Source organism: Geospiza fortis, unplaced genomic scaffold, assembly GCF_000277835.1.
Source record: "Geospiza fortis unplaced genomic scaffold, GeoFor_1.0 scaffold188, whole genome shotgun sequence".
Classification (NCBI taxonomy): Eukaryota; Metazoa; Chordata; class Aves; order Passeriformes; family Thraupidae; genus Geospiza; species Geospiza fortis.
This window is the reverse complement of record NW_005054337.1, coordinates 2,125,214-2,138,496: the sequence shown is the minus strand read 5'-3', so window position 1 is coordinate 2,138,496 and position 13,283 is coordinate 2,125,214. Positions and strand designations below refer to the sequence as shown.

The window sequence follows — 13,283 nt, the reverse complement described above, 5'->3', positions numbered from 1 at the left end:
CGGCACCGGAGCCCGGACCCCGGCCGGAGCTGTCCCCGCAGCAGCGGCACCGGACCCTGCCCGGCGCTGTCCCCGCAGCAGCGGGCCCGGACCCACCCCAGAGCTGTCCCTTCAGCACCTCCGCGGGGCCGGGCATGAAGAGGGGGAAGGATGGACTCCTGAAGAAATTATAGGATTGTAGGAACACAGAATCATCACGGGTTTGTTGGGATTGGAAAAGCTCCCCAAGATCATCAGGTCCAATGTTACCCCAGCACAGCCAAGCCCGCCACTAAACCGTGTCCCCAGGTGTCCATCTGCATGGCTTTTAAATCCATCCAGGGATGGTGATCCCACCTGGTCCCTGGGCAGCCTGTGCCAGGGCTTGACAGCCGTTTTGGTGAAAACATTTTCCTAATGTCCAATCTAAACCTCCCCTGGCACAACTTGAGCCATGTCCTCTTGTCCTGTCACTTGTCAGTTGGGACAGGAGGCTGAGCCCCAGCTGGCTGTGCCCTCCTGTCAGGGTGTTGTGCAGAGTGACAAGGTCCCCCCTGAGCCTCCTCTTCTCCAGGCTGAGCCCCTTTCCCAGCTCCCTCAGCCTCTCCTGGCGCTCCAGACCCTTCCCCAGCTCCGTTCCCTTCTCTGATCACAGAGAACACAGTCCTCAATGACATTCATGTCCTGAGGAGCCCCTGCTCCACACCCTGAGAGCTGCATGGATCTCTGAAAGACCCACACCTGTGCCCCAGGGCCAGCAGTGTCCCCCAAACCTGTGGGACACAGGAGCATCACAGTGGTGGCCCTGTGCTCCTGACACATCCTGTGACAAATAATTGTTTTATCAGGCTAAGACAAGAAAAGGCATCCTCTGAGGAGAGATACACCCTCGGATTCAGTAATTAAAATAAATATCCATAACCTCTGGGTTGCTATTTAGGAACTTGTGAAGTGAAGATCAAACCTGAGATCTCCTGAAGCAAGACTTGGGCTCAATCACAGCTGCTTAAATCTCAGGGGTGAAACCAGCCAACCTCAGCACTAGAATTTGCTTCAGAAGTATCTACACTCCCATTTGTAATAGATTTAAGGTTTTGAGGACATATTTATGCCAGTGGACAAAACCCTTGAACCAGGAAAACACATGTGGCTGGCCAGAATATGACATGGCCAAGGAGTTCCTGCCCAGAAAGGATGGGTCTAGTGCACAAATGAACATATTTTAAGAACAATTAGACAGGGAATGCTGAACTTTTTCCTTGAGCATCTATTAGCATTTTTACTTCTGTTAACTTAGTAAAAATAAATTCAGCTTGCACTGAGCAAATATTTCATTTCTGTATAAATTAATCTGCCTCAGGTTCTCAGGGACTTGATACCAAAGCATTGCTTCAGTCTCAGAGGTGCAGCAAGAGCTCTGCCTTGCTGGTGGGCAGAGGATTAGGACAGGCTGCTCACTGAGGTGTGACTTACTGACATTTCACTTCTCTTTTAAGGCAAACACTGCAATAGAAGGACAAATTCAGCAGCAGAATCCATTCTCATTCATTTGTCTCAGCAGCAAATTCATTCACTCTGGTATGATCTTCATCACTGTGTCATGACATTTCACTGCTGTCATATCAGAATTGGGGTGAAACATTGCAAATAACTCAGTTGTGTAACCCAAAAAGTGAATAAACTGTAGAGGTTAGAGAAAATATGTCAGTGTCTCATCCGCTAAAGTGTAGTGAACTCACATTTTGTTGGCTTTAGAGGAATTTGAGCAGTGATTAAGCTACAATCCATAAAGGTGCAGTCAGTTCCTCAACCCTTATGAACATTTATGCCCTGCAATCAGCACAAGCTGATTCTGGTTTAGTTGTATTCCACCCCACACCCCACGAGCCAATCAATCATTATTAAATTTTTTCACCAGGTGTCCAGATTCTTCACCAAGGCACCAGGAGGCTCAGGGTGCTCCCAGCTCTCTCCAGCGACTCCTTTCCTGTGCTCCCTCTAGTGCTGCAGGGAACACCCTGCATTTCCACATCCCCTCTGCTGTGCACACCATCGATCCATGTAAAGTGTTTATCTCCAAGCCAAGCCCTGGAGACATTATCCAGCTGCTCCCCAAGTGCTGCTGGTGCCAGAGACGGAGGAACAGCTGGGAATGGCGTGGTGCAGGAGCAATGGGATTCATTTTCCTGCTCATGATGTGCCTGGATGGTGGGCCTTGAAACCTTACTATTCATTTAAAAAATTGTTCTCTATTTCCTAAATACAAAAAGCTACACTGCTGCCAGGTTTTGGGGTGGTATTTAATGGCATCCATCAAAATAGGGGGAAGCCATTTCAGCACAACACTGACATGGCATCAGTCACAGTGAAGCAGAGGAAGAGCAAGGTTAATTTATGGGAAACTTAAATGGATGAGAGTGGATATGCTCTGTCTGATAGCAGGGTCAGAGGAAGGTTATTACAAGAAAATAATTTGGTTTGTGAAGATAACTTTGGAGAAGTAAGAATTGCTTCCATAATGAATATTATCTCATGCAAAAATAAGAAGAGGCCAATTATAAATGTAGTCAAAGCTTAAACAGAAGGTGCAGAAGACAGAGAGACAGAACTGAGACCTCCAGCACTCCAGACCTCCAGAGACTGCAATGCCACACAACCAACAAAAGCAACTAGAGTCCTCAACAAGCCTTGAGGGAACAGCAGGCTCCAGATATTCTCCCCTGCTATGAATGCTTTCATAAAAATACTGCCCAGACCTTCAGTCTAATGCACTTCCACCTTCCTGCTCCCCAGCTTCCACAAACAAGTCAGCAGCAGATCTTACAGAGCCAGAAAACACTAATGGGTTTTTTATTTGGTTTGTTGTTTGTGTTTTTTGAGGGGTTTGGAGTTTTTTTTGCCAGCTCAGTAGTTGTAGCCCACACTGATGGTACAGGGACACCACGAGATCCAGGCCCAGGAGTTACCATGGGCTCATGTGGAACCATCCATGAGAACAGGCAGATGTGAGGTTTACTCTGCCTTCTGTCAGACATCTGCTAAACTACTGCCCAGGAATGGTTTCCAATCACCCACCTCCTTCCCCCCAGGTTTTATTGGCAGCTCCTGAATGTCACAACAACCCAGGCTGTGCACAGCCAGTGCATCAGCAAATCACTGGAGCTGTAGCACTGGAACATGCAGGCTGCTCCCAGGAAAATATCCAGGGAAATCTCCTCTTGCATGGGCTCAGCCACAGAGAAGGGTCCAAGCTGTGGAGCAGAGCCCTGGCTGGGGTTACCGTTGGAAGGAGAGAAGCATGGCCTGGGTTGCTTTATAAAGCAGAGGAAGGAACCCAATGGAAGCAGCTAACCCAGAGTGTTTGTGGATTTGAGGCAAACACGGGTTTGGATGGTGAGGTTTGGGTGAGACAAAGAGCTGTGAAAGAGCTGGGGAGCTGATGAGGCAGCAGCTCATGAGACAGTCAAAGGCAGAGCCCAGTGCCATGATGTGTCAGGTGTGTGATGTGCTCTGTGACCACAGACAGTCATTTGGTCTCTTTGGATCTTGGTTTCCTTCCCATTAACTGAGGATTATTGTATTTCCCCATTATATAGTGGTATTATTTGTATGAACAAATTCAGAGGGGATAAGATTCTCTAGTAGGGCAGTAATCATGTAGAGGTACCTTAAAAATAAAAGGACTATTTGGAAATATGCTGAGCAGCTCTTCACCATTTGGGAGGTGCTGAAGTGCCACAGCACATGCACATGGTCTTTGGTTGCTCTCTGGCTCTTTTGTATTTTCTAAATCACAGCCCATTGGTTTAACTCCCCTCTGGAGGGGAGACTTTAATTTTTGAAACATAACGCACATCTGGAGGAGTAAAGCCCATGTCAGTAGGACAGCTGGAGGGATTAGCCAGGCATGTTTTTCCAGTTAATTTAGGGGTATAGAAGTTTGAGTGAGTTTCAGGTCCCCCCAAGGATTGTCATGAAGAATCATTGGCCTCGTTCACCCCTCTGCTGCCCACACTGCTGTCACAACGGCCTTATCTGCAGCCTTCTGGTTGCCACATCAGACCACTAAATCTCAGCTTTTACTCAAAAGAAGGAAAATGTGTTCATCTGACAAAACAGCGCCTTCACCAGATCTGAACCAACAATGACAGATTACAAGAAATGGCTCCTTTGAGATATCTGAAGCATCTTCCCTGAGTCTACATGTTGCCATTAAACAAGATATTATTTATATTTTAGAAAGAACAAGTATTTGTTAACTATTTAGATCGCTTTTTTGGGTGCAATGGTAGGGGGAAAAAAATCCTACAATAATAGGCTCTTTTGGCATGTGAAACTGAATTCCCAATAAAAGAACCATAATTTTTAAGGCCACACAGCCTTCTTCAACAGCCAAAGAAAAAAGACAATAGTTATTTCTTGAGATCACAGAGAGATGGAAAGCTTGATAGAAAGGACTCTGACTCTCCAGCGTGGGCAGTAGAAATGCCAGGACAGGGCAGCACCATATGGTGTCCTTCAACACCACCCAGAGAAGGGATCAGGGGATGACCCAGAGCTCCATGAAGTCCCTCAGCTTTCACATTTCAGTGCAGGATGGGAAAACCTTGTGCTCTGCCAAGGCCCATTTCCCATGCCCAGTCATGAGGCCAGGAACGCCAGCCTGGTGTTTCCTCTTGGCTCCACCCTCCCCTGACACGCCAATGTCGGAGACAGCCGGTGGGGATGTCACCTTCTGCATCATTTCAGAATCTCGCGTCTCTTTATTCACCCCAACTGTGCGGGGAGTTCCGTAGCCCTGGGGAGCCCGGGCAGGCCGGTCCGGGGTGCACAGCAGCACAAAGCTTTGTGCGGATGCTGCGGGAGGAGGCGCGGGGGCTCTGCCCTGCCGGGGCGGCCCGGAGCGGGGCCGGCCCCGCAGCCCCGCCGGCACTGAGCATGTGCCGCCCATCCCGCACCAAAAACAGCCCCCGGGGCCGCGAAAAACCGCCCGAGGGCACAGGGGGGAAAGAGAGAGGGCAGGAGCGAGCCCTGCTTCTTTTGATCCCGAGGATTTGGTTGTTTGTTGAAACAAACCGAGCGGATCTTCCCGAGGGGGATGAGCCCCCAGGCAGCAGCCGCAGACTGCAGCTGCCCTGCCCTCGGCACGGATCGGCTTTTGCTGAGAATAAAGGAAATAATGAAGAAAGCAAACAAGACTCATTCGTTAATTGAAGGATTCGTAATTCTTTTTCTCCTGCTTTTCCAGGCTGCTCTCCATTGCTGCTGTGCGAGCTGCGGGCGATGGGGAGATGGGGAGCTGCTCCTGCAAAGGCAGCTGGGCGAGGCTCAGCCCCGACCCTCCCTTGGCACACAGCGCCCTATTCTCTTCCCTCCTGCCACAGCACTGCTTTCCATGACTTCCTACTCCTTGAAATTGCTCCTCTGCTTGTTCTGAGTCACAAGGAAGCCCCATTTCACGCTCCTTCATGATGTTAAGTCTCTTTGACAGTAAAACTGCATCTCTGGGAGAAGGAGATGTGCTGTGGGCATGCAGTGGGCTGGGAGGGTGAGAATGCACCAACTGGAAATCGCATGTTCTGCCTACGTGTGTTTCATCCACCACCTCGTCCATCTCAAGTTCGATGCAACCTTGGTTTAGAGGGCTGGTAAGCCTGAGCCTTGCCTCCCACCCCCACTGTGCAAACCAGGTCCAATCCTGCTCGGCAGGGAAGGCAGGAGATGGGTGGCACCTCCCAGGAGTGCACTGCTGCAGACGTTCATTGAGACAGGGATACTCGCAGCAATATATACAATAGCTGGAGGTTTTCTATCATAAACACGTTTTTACAAGGCTGTTTTATGTCTTTAATTGCATGCAAAGCCCACTCAGGAGCAGCTGTGCCCTTATACTCCCCCCACATACACACCCCTCCATCTCTCTGTCTTTCTTTCCCCTGCATCTACTGATCTTTTAAAAGGAGCAAGGAATAGGAAATGCATGGCAGGAAACCTCGGCAAAGGGCAGGGAAAGAAGCAAGAAGTGTTGCCTGGTTTCCTGTGGGCTGGTTCCCTGCCTGGGGGCCACAAAGCACTGCCTGCTCTTCCTTTTTGTCTGTCACTCCTGCTCAGCCCTCCAGCATCTCGCTTCCCCCTCCCAAGCCCCTCTTTGTAGGCTGCAGAATTCAGAGTCAGTCCAAGGAAAAAAAAAATCGGTTTTCTAAAAGAAAAAGACCCTCTAAACCCACCCACTGTTCATGGTACCATTTCAAGCTTCTCCTTCACCCACACTCCCAGTTTCAGCCACTTGAATTTCTCCTTCCCAGTCAAAGGGGGCAAGATGGGTCTGTAGGAAGCTGGACCAAAGCAGCACAGCATCCTCGGGCTGCCATCCTGAAGGCAGACCCGAGCAGGCTCCCGGGCAGCCGCGCTGTGATTGCCGGCACTGCTGCAGGAGGGAGGAAGGGCTTCCCTTGCAGCATCTCATTTCACCCAACGCCATCAGAGGACCGCTCCCCTGTAGCATCTTCGAACCAAGAAATGTGAGCTGTGCAAGAAATCTGGGGCTGAGAAGCCCGGAGAATACACAAAAACCCATCCAGGTTATTCTAATTGGCTTTGGGGGATTTTTTAGGGCATTACTCAATTAGGCAAAACAAAATGTAATTTCTGAGTTCCTTACATCCAGCTGCACCGTGTGCAATTTTTTTCTTAGGGAAAAAGAAAAAAAAAGCTCTACGATGTTACAAAAATAATATTTAATTGGCACGTAGCAGCATCTTCTAACGGCACAATGAAATGGCAGCAATACTTTAAATTGGCAAGTTTATCACACGTGTATTCATATTAAAATAAAAAGCCCACCTGCTATCTTGCATCAGAGGGGTGGGTGTATGGGGGAGGAAGGGGAACAATGCTGCCATACCAGCTGCCTCCTCAGCACAGAACTCCCCCGAAACCCACGGGGGAAAAAAAAAAAAAAAAAACAACCAAAAAAACCCCAATCCAAACCTTCAGAATAATGATAAAAAACCATATAAACTAGATGATTTTAGAAGTGCATTGATGTCAAGCCCCCAAGAAGCCGCCTGTCCTACCTGAGACGGTGCTGGCCATGCTGCGGCGGGAGCGGAGCGGTGCTGCAGGAGCGGGAGGGAGCGCAGGAGCTGCGGAGGTGCTGCAATGCTGCGGGGAGGCAGGACTGACTCAGCTGGAGGGGGCTGCAGCCATCCGCGGCGGGGAGAGGCTGGAGCGCCCAGAGAAAGGCGAGGGGTGGAAAGAAAAAGAAGGGTCACTAGTTCAGAATATTAATGAGCGTGTCAGGCCTCCTTTCCTGGGCGGCTTTGACGGCAGATCCCTCCCAGGCGAGCCTGCCTGCCAGGAACACAGCCCCACGGCGGGGGGGCGAGACACACCCAGCCGGGCGCTGGCAAAAGAGGATTTTTTCCTCCTCTTCCTCCCTTTCTTGTCTGCTCGAGATGGGCTAAACTGCTTTTTCCCTTGCTGAAAGCAGAATTAAGCAAAAGAATTGATTTTTTTTTTTTTTAAACCAGCCATTCCAAGGCAGCCTCACCTGCAGGGCCAGGTCGGGGGTCTGGCTTGACTGGGCTGAGGTGTGAAACCCAAACCCCACACCTTGCAGCAGCTTTAGGCAAACAGCAAAGGGAGGAGGGATCCCAGCGGGTTTTTAGGCATGGGATTAGTTCTTTTTTTTTTTTTTTTGCACCAGCACTGAGGCACTAAAGGAGCTGCAGTTTGAGGTGGAAACTGCTGTAAAAGTAGAGAAGAAAGAGCAGAAAGGAGCCTTTCGATTTCAGTGAGAATTCTCTTGGTTTCTCCCCCACCCTAGGCATCAGGACCTCTTTTCATATAATTTTCTGTCTGTTTTCTGTAATTTCTATCATTTCCATTTTTGGCTATTGCCAGGGGCCAATGCTTCCGTGCTTTTAGAGCACCACACACACTTGGGAGCAAGGAATCCTCCCAAACCCACACATCTCCTGGCACGCTGCAATGCAGACACTCCCAAACAATTCCAGCTGCAGCAGAGAACCACAGGTTGTTGGAATACCTGCCAGTGCTCTGGCTTGCTCAGGGGTAGAAGCCACAGTAAATTCAGTTAGAAAGACTAAAGATTTTCTACTTTCCTAATTTTCCCCAATCTCCCAGTGTCGTAACATTGTCATAGAAGACAAATTGAGAAAATGTCTAACTCAGACTAAAATGAACACTATCCACACATTTTCAAAATTTGTTTGCAAGATTTTTTAATGACCTTTAACTGCTCCCTGTTCTGTCCAAGCCTTGTTTTGTAGTTTCAACTCTCTCTACTTTCTCCTTGGATTGAATCTCCAGGATTTGACAGGTTATCTTGTGTGTGTTTCAAAACCACCTTTGCCATGATCAGAGGAAGGCAGCCAAGCCAGGCACCTGACTGCTGGAGTGATTTCCCCCTTCTGCTCAGGATGAACTCTGCCTTTGATATTCCCAGCAGTCCCAAGAGGGTCTGGCTACCTCTCACAACATTCTGGATCTTTTGGCATCAATCCAGCACACATTTTATTCCTTGGAAAGGGTGTGGAATGATTTAAAGGTGCCAGGGCCATGTGTCCCACTGGAATACACTGTGTGAGAAACAGGGAGCAAATGATTTGGAGGGTCAAGGTGGAAAGATGTGTTGTTATTTCCCAGCAGTAAATGGACTGAAAGGCTCTGGACTATCAGGATTGAAAGAAATCAATAATTTGGGGGGAAAACAAAAGACTCAGAAAGACAACAAATGGCAACTCAATCCTCCTCTATCTGAAAAGGGGTAAATAACCTTCATGCCAACCCCAGGAGTTTCACAGATGGCCCTTGTGGCTCTTTTGTCCCATTCCTGAAGGTTCCTGTTCCCCTGGACCTCATCTGGAAAGAGAGATCCTGCCTGGGCAGCCTCTGAACAAACATGGCCATTATTCACTTTGCACTTCTGCACAGCACAATGTTCCCCTGGCTGGTGTGGTTCAGCCTCTTCCCCAGAGAGGTTAAGGACCATCTTTCACAAGGTTTTTATTTTGCACATGGTCTTCCTTTTCCTTGAAAATGAAAAATACTTTATCCAAGATCTTAAAACCCAGGAATGAGTGAGAAGTGGAGATGGGCTGGTTCCTCCTGGCTGGGCTGGCAGGAAGAGGCTGGGCTATCACACAACTCTCTGTGTTGCTCAGTTTTGAAATCCTCCCTCTCCAAACTGTGGCTTTTTAAGAACTCAGGATCCATCCTGGGCAGACAAACACAAGATGACAACCCAGTGTGAGACCAACACCTTTATTTATCAAGTCTTGATCCCAACAGATACTGCAGCTTCACTAAACCTCCACAACAAGGAACGCATTTTTCTCTCTAAGCTTACAGCACATTTCCTCTGTTGTGTTTTCAGAGGAGGCAGCCTGCAGCCCTGGTCAGGTGAGGTCACTGGTGCAGAGGAGCAGCTCCAGGAGCTGCGGGTGCTGACTCATGGCTGCTGCTGGGCACCTGCTGACTCACAGCCCGCTCCTGCCTCGGGCTGGGCACCTCCCAGCTCCCCTCTCCCTGCAGGTGACACTGCTTCTATCAGCAGCACTGAAATAAGGCAAAATAATCTCCTTTGGTACACTATTGGTATTGTTCTTCCGTGTGGGAAAGATGTATTTACAGGAAATAACAACAACAGAGTATTCCATGTATTTATGAGGAGCTCGAAATTTATTTTTAGTTCTCTAAAGTTATCCCCCACTCTCATTTCACAAAGTAATTTCTTTTGCAGCTTCATCATGCATGACTGGTATCACAGTAAAGAGTTCACAGTCAGAAACATGAGCAAAACCAGACATTAAATTTTGTGTGGAGAACACAAAGTTCCATGGCAATAACTTAGTGTTCTCCAGCTCATTCCCTGCAATTAAAGACAGTTTATGATCCAAGCAAGTTCAGCTCAAGGAATTTAAAGGCTGACCACCAAAACAGCAACACCCATGAGCTCCCCTGACCCGACACCATGACACAGGAGGTACGAGTTTGGGAACAGAACAGACCACACAATGCTTAACTTACATAGTTTAAGGTTTGCTCCTTTTAACATCAGAACTGTTTTGCACACGAACAAGCTGTGCAGCTGGCCAGGAGTAAAGTATTTTAAAGCTACAATAAAAGAATCCACATCCTGTTCTACATCTATGCAGTGACAGCATGAGACACAGCAATAAACCACAGAGATGAGTACAAAGTATTTTCTTCCTGCCTTCTCTCTCGTCTAGCTGCATGAAACACAATTTTACAAAATTTGGGGACACAAGTAAGCCATGCCTATGCATTTATTGAAACCAGATTCTTACAAAAGTGGGTAATCCATGAATCCAGAGCAGTTCAAGAGTCACACGGCCTAAGCACCTGGAATGCCAAAGCCGCTCCTGGATGCGCCTGGATGCACTGGCACGGGACTGAAGGGTGGGAGCACCGCGCTGCAGAAAAGCCGGGAACAAAGGCGCGGCACATTCACCCCTAACAAAAGAGACCCGTCAGAATTCATTACCGTTCCTATCGCAGGAGCTCAGCATAAAGCCACAGAACCCTCCCACCTCAAACGCCGAGGGTTTCACAAAGAACCCCGCCGCGTTCTGCCCTCTCCAGCGAGCAGCACCGCCCAAGGGGAGCAGAGCCCGGCAAAAAGCACAGTGGGGCCCGGGACACGAACTCTGCCCAAGGGCAGCGCTTGTCGCACGTCCTGAGCCCTTCAAACGGGGACAAACGCCACTCTCGGGGGGCCCTGCCGCGGGAGACCCCTACAGGGCTCGGAGGTCTTGGAAATGCAGCTTTTGGCGAGCGAACAGCCACATTCCGCCTCTCCGGGGCCCAAGCTCGGCCTCCGTCCCGGGGGAAGCGGCTGCAGAACCGTCCGGCTGAACCACAGGGCCTGTCTGGGGAGCGGAACCAGCTTCCTTCACAGCTGGCAGCGCTCAACCCCCACCGGGCTTGCGCCGCTCCTGCCGAGGGCCCCTCACGGGCCACCATTACCGGGGCAACGCCGCCGCTCTCGCGAGAGAGCGCGCAGGAAGTGACGCGTGAAACGTGTGTGTGTGACACGTGACAGCGGCGCGGGGATTCCGAACGGAGCAGCGGGAGGTGGGGGAGCGCCGGGACACGGGGGTGCGGGGACACGGCGGTGTGGGGACACGGGGGTACGGGAACCCCGGAGCGCAGGGATCTGGGACCGCGGGGCTGAGGGGATACGGGGACGGAGCAATACGGGGACAGGGAGACATGGGAGCCCTGGAGCACAGGGATCTGGAACGGCCGGGAGCGCGGGGACACAGGGACACAGTGTCAGAGCAATACGGGGACACGGGAACACAGCAGTATGGGGACATGGGAGCCCCGAACCACAGGGATCCGGGACCGCCGGGAATGCAGAGACACGGGGGTGCAGAGACACGGGGACATGGTGGAGGGAGGCTGTTTACACGCGCCTGGCTGGCAGGACAAAGGGGAACACTGCAGCCTGACTGGGTGCGATATTGGGAAGAAATTCTTCCCTCTGAGGATGGTGACATCTCTGGCACAGGGTGCTCAGAGAAGCTGTGGCTGCCCCTGGATCCCTGGAAGTGTCCAAGGCCAGGTTGGACAGGGCTTGGGGCAGCCTGGGCTAGTGGAAGCTGTCCCTGCCCATGGCAGGGGTTGAATGAGGTGAACTTCCAGGTCTCTTTCAGCCCTGTCTTGGCACGATATCACCACCACAGCAGGGTCAGCACAGTCTGCCCTTCCTTGCAGGCACCTCAGGGAAGGAGCCATGCCCAGGATCACTCTGAATGGGATCACAGTGGATTTCCCCTTCCAGCCCTACCCGTGCCAGGAAGCCTACATGGCCAAGGTGCTGGAATGCCTGCAAAAGGTGTGTGAGTGTCCACCTGTGTGTCATTTCTAACTGTGCTAAATGGTTTCTCTAAGAAGAGGTTGTCACAATTCAAGTTTTCTTTACGTACTTTGTATGCTGCCTTTCCAAATCTTCTCTGACTTTTTACTTGTAGTTTTATTTTACTCTGTGGTAATGAAAATCGTGTGTGGCAGGTGGCAGTCAGTAGAAATATAGATGGGCTGTTCCTGCCTAAATTGGGAAAAGGAAGAAAGGCTGCTTGTATTCTTGCAATCTGTCCTTGGCTGGCTGGGTCTGATTACAGAATTATGAATGATTTGGGTTGGAAGGGACATTAAAGCTCACCTTGTTCCAGCCCCTGCCATGGGCAGGGACACCTTCCACTATCCCAGGCTGCTCCAAACCCCGTCCAACCTGGCCCTGAACACTTCCGGGGCGGGGCCAGCCACAGCTTCTCTGGGCACCCTGTGTCAGGGCCTCTCCACCTTACAGGGAACAATTTCTTCCTATTCTCCAATATAAACCTACTCTCTCTCAGTAGGAATCCATTCTTCCTTATCCTGTTACTACAGGTTCTTGTAAAAAGTCCCTTTCCATGTTTCTTGTAGCCCCCTTCAGAAACTGGAAGGCCCCAGTTAGATCACCTTGGAGTCTTCTGTTCTCCAGGCTGAACAATCCCAATTGTCTCAGCCTTTCCTCATAGGGGGGATTTGGTCTTGTCTTGTTGATATCTGGACTATTTGTATAATTTTCCATTTGCTGTGCGAGAGGAGAATTTTACTGAATGAATGTCAAAATAATAAAATGGGTTTTTTCACAGTAAATACCTTTTTTTTCTCGACACATCTTTGTGGGAACCAAAAGATTGTTCTGAGGGACCAAACAAGCTTATTGTGGGAACTTTGGCTTTCCACCATAAGCTCTGGATCACAGTACCTGCTTGGTGCCTCCTCTCATTGAACTCAAAGTGTTGTGAGCTCATGATATAAATTCCTCTCATACACTTGAGCTCAGCTGCTGCTTTTTTCCAATTTGTAGTATTGCAACACACTTAAAAATTGTAACATCCCATAGGTCAAGGTGTTCCAAGTTCTGACATAGTTCTGCACCTAAACTGGCATGGAATAAAACCTTAATCCTAAGGGAAACCATCACTCTGTTAACTGGGAGCTGCTTTCTGGGCTGGTTTTTCAATAACTTCTCATATTTTCATGTATTTTATGCTGAAATGTGACACACTCCAATGGCTCTAAGAGCAGAGAATTGAATTCCTGTGCTAAATAAATGTGATGGCTAGCTCTGGATTTTTGATTGAACCTCATTAATTTAATTAGAGGGTCCTACATGTTGATTAGACCTCATGTGTGAGTGTTCCTGGTGGGGCTGCCAGCTGGTGTTTGCTCCTTGGCAGAGGACATGCAGTGCTGCACCAAGA

The 13,283-nt window shown here is 49.6% G+C and overlaps 2 protein-coding genes across 2 annotated transcripts in view; one reads left to right on the top strand and one right to left on the bottom strand.

Moving 5' to 3' along the window:
* Positions 1 to 7,376, bottom strand: part of STMN3 (stathmin 3) — a 16,087-nt gene extending 8,711 nt beyond the window's left edge. The window contains exon 1 of the mRNA XM_005422181.2: positions 7,056 to 7,376. Within this exon, the coding sequence (XP_005422238.1) occupies positions 7,056 to 7,074 (19 nt within the window). The 5' untranslated portion in view covers positions 7,075 to 7,376. The remainder of the gene's footprint in view (positions 1 to 7,055) is intronic.
* Positions 7,377 to 11,041: 3,665 nt separating this feature from the next.
* RTEL1 (regulator of telomere elongation helicase 1) overlaps positions 11,042 to 13,283 on the top strand; it is a 44,666-nt gene continuing 42,424 nt past the window's right edge. Inside the window, exons 1-2 of the mRNA XM_031058036.1 lie at positions 11,042 to 11,100; positions 11,746 to 11,866. Of these exons, the coding sequence (XP_030913896.1) occupies positions 11,765 to 11,866 (102 nt within the window). The 5' untranslated portion in view covers positions 11,042 to 11,100; positions 11,746 to 11,764. The remainder of the gene's footprint in view (positions 11,101 to 11,745; positions 11,867 to 13,283) is intronic.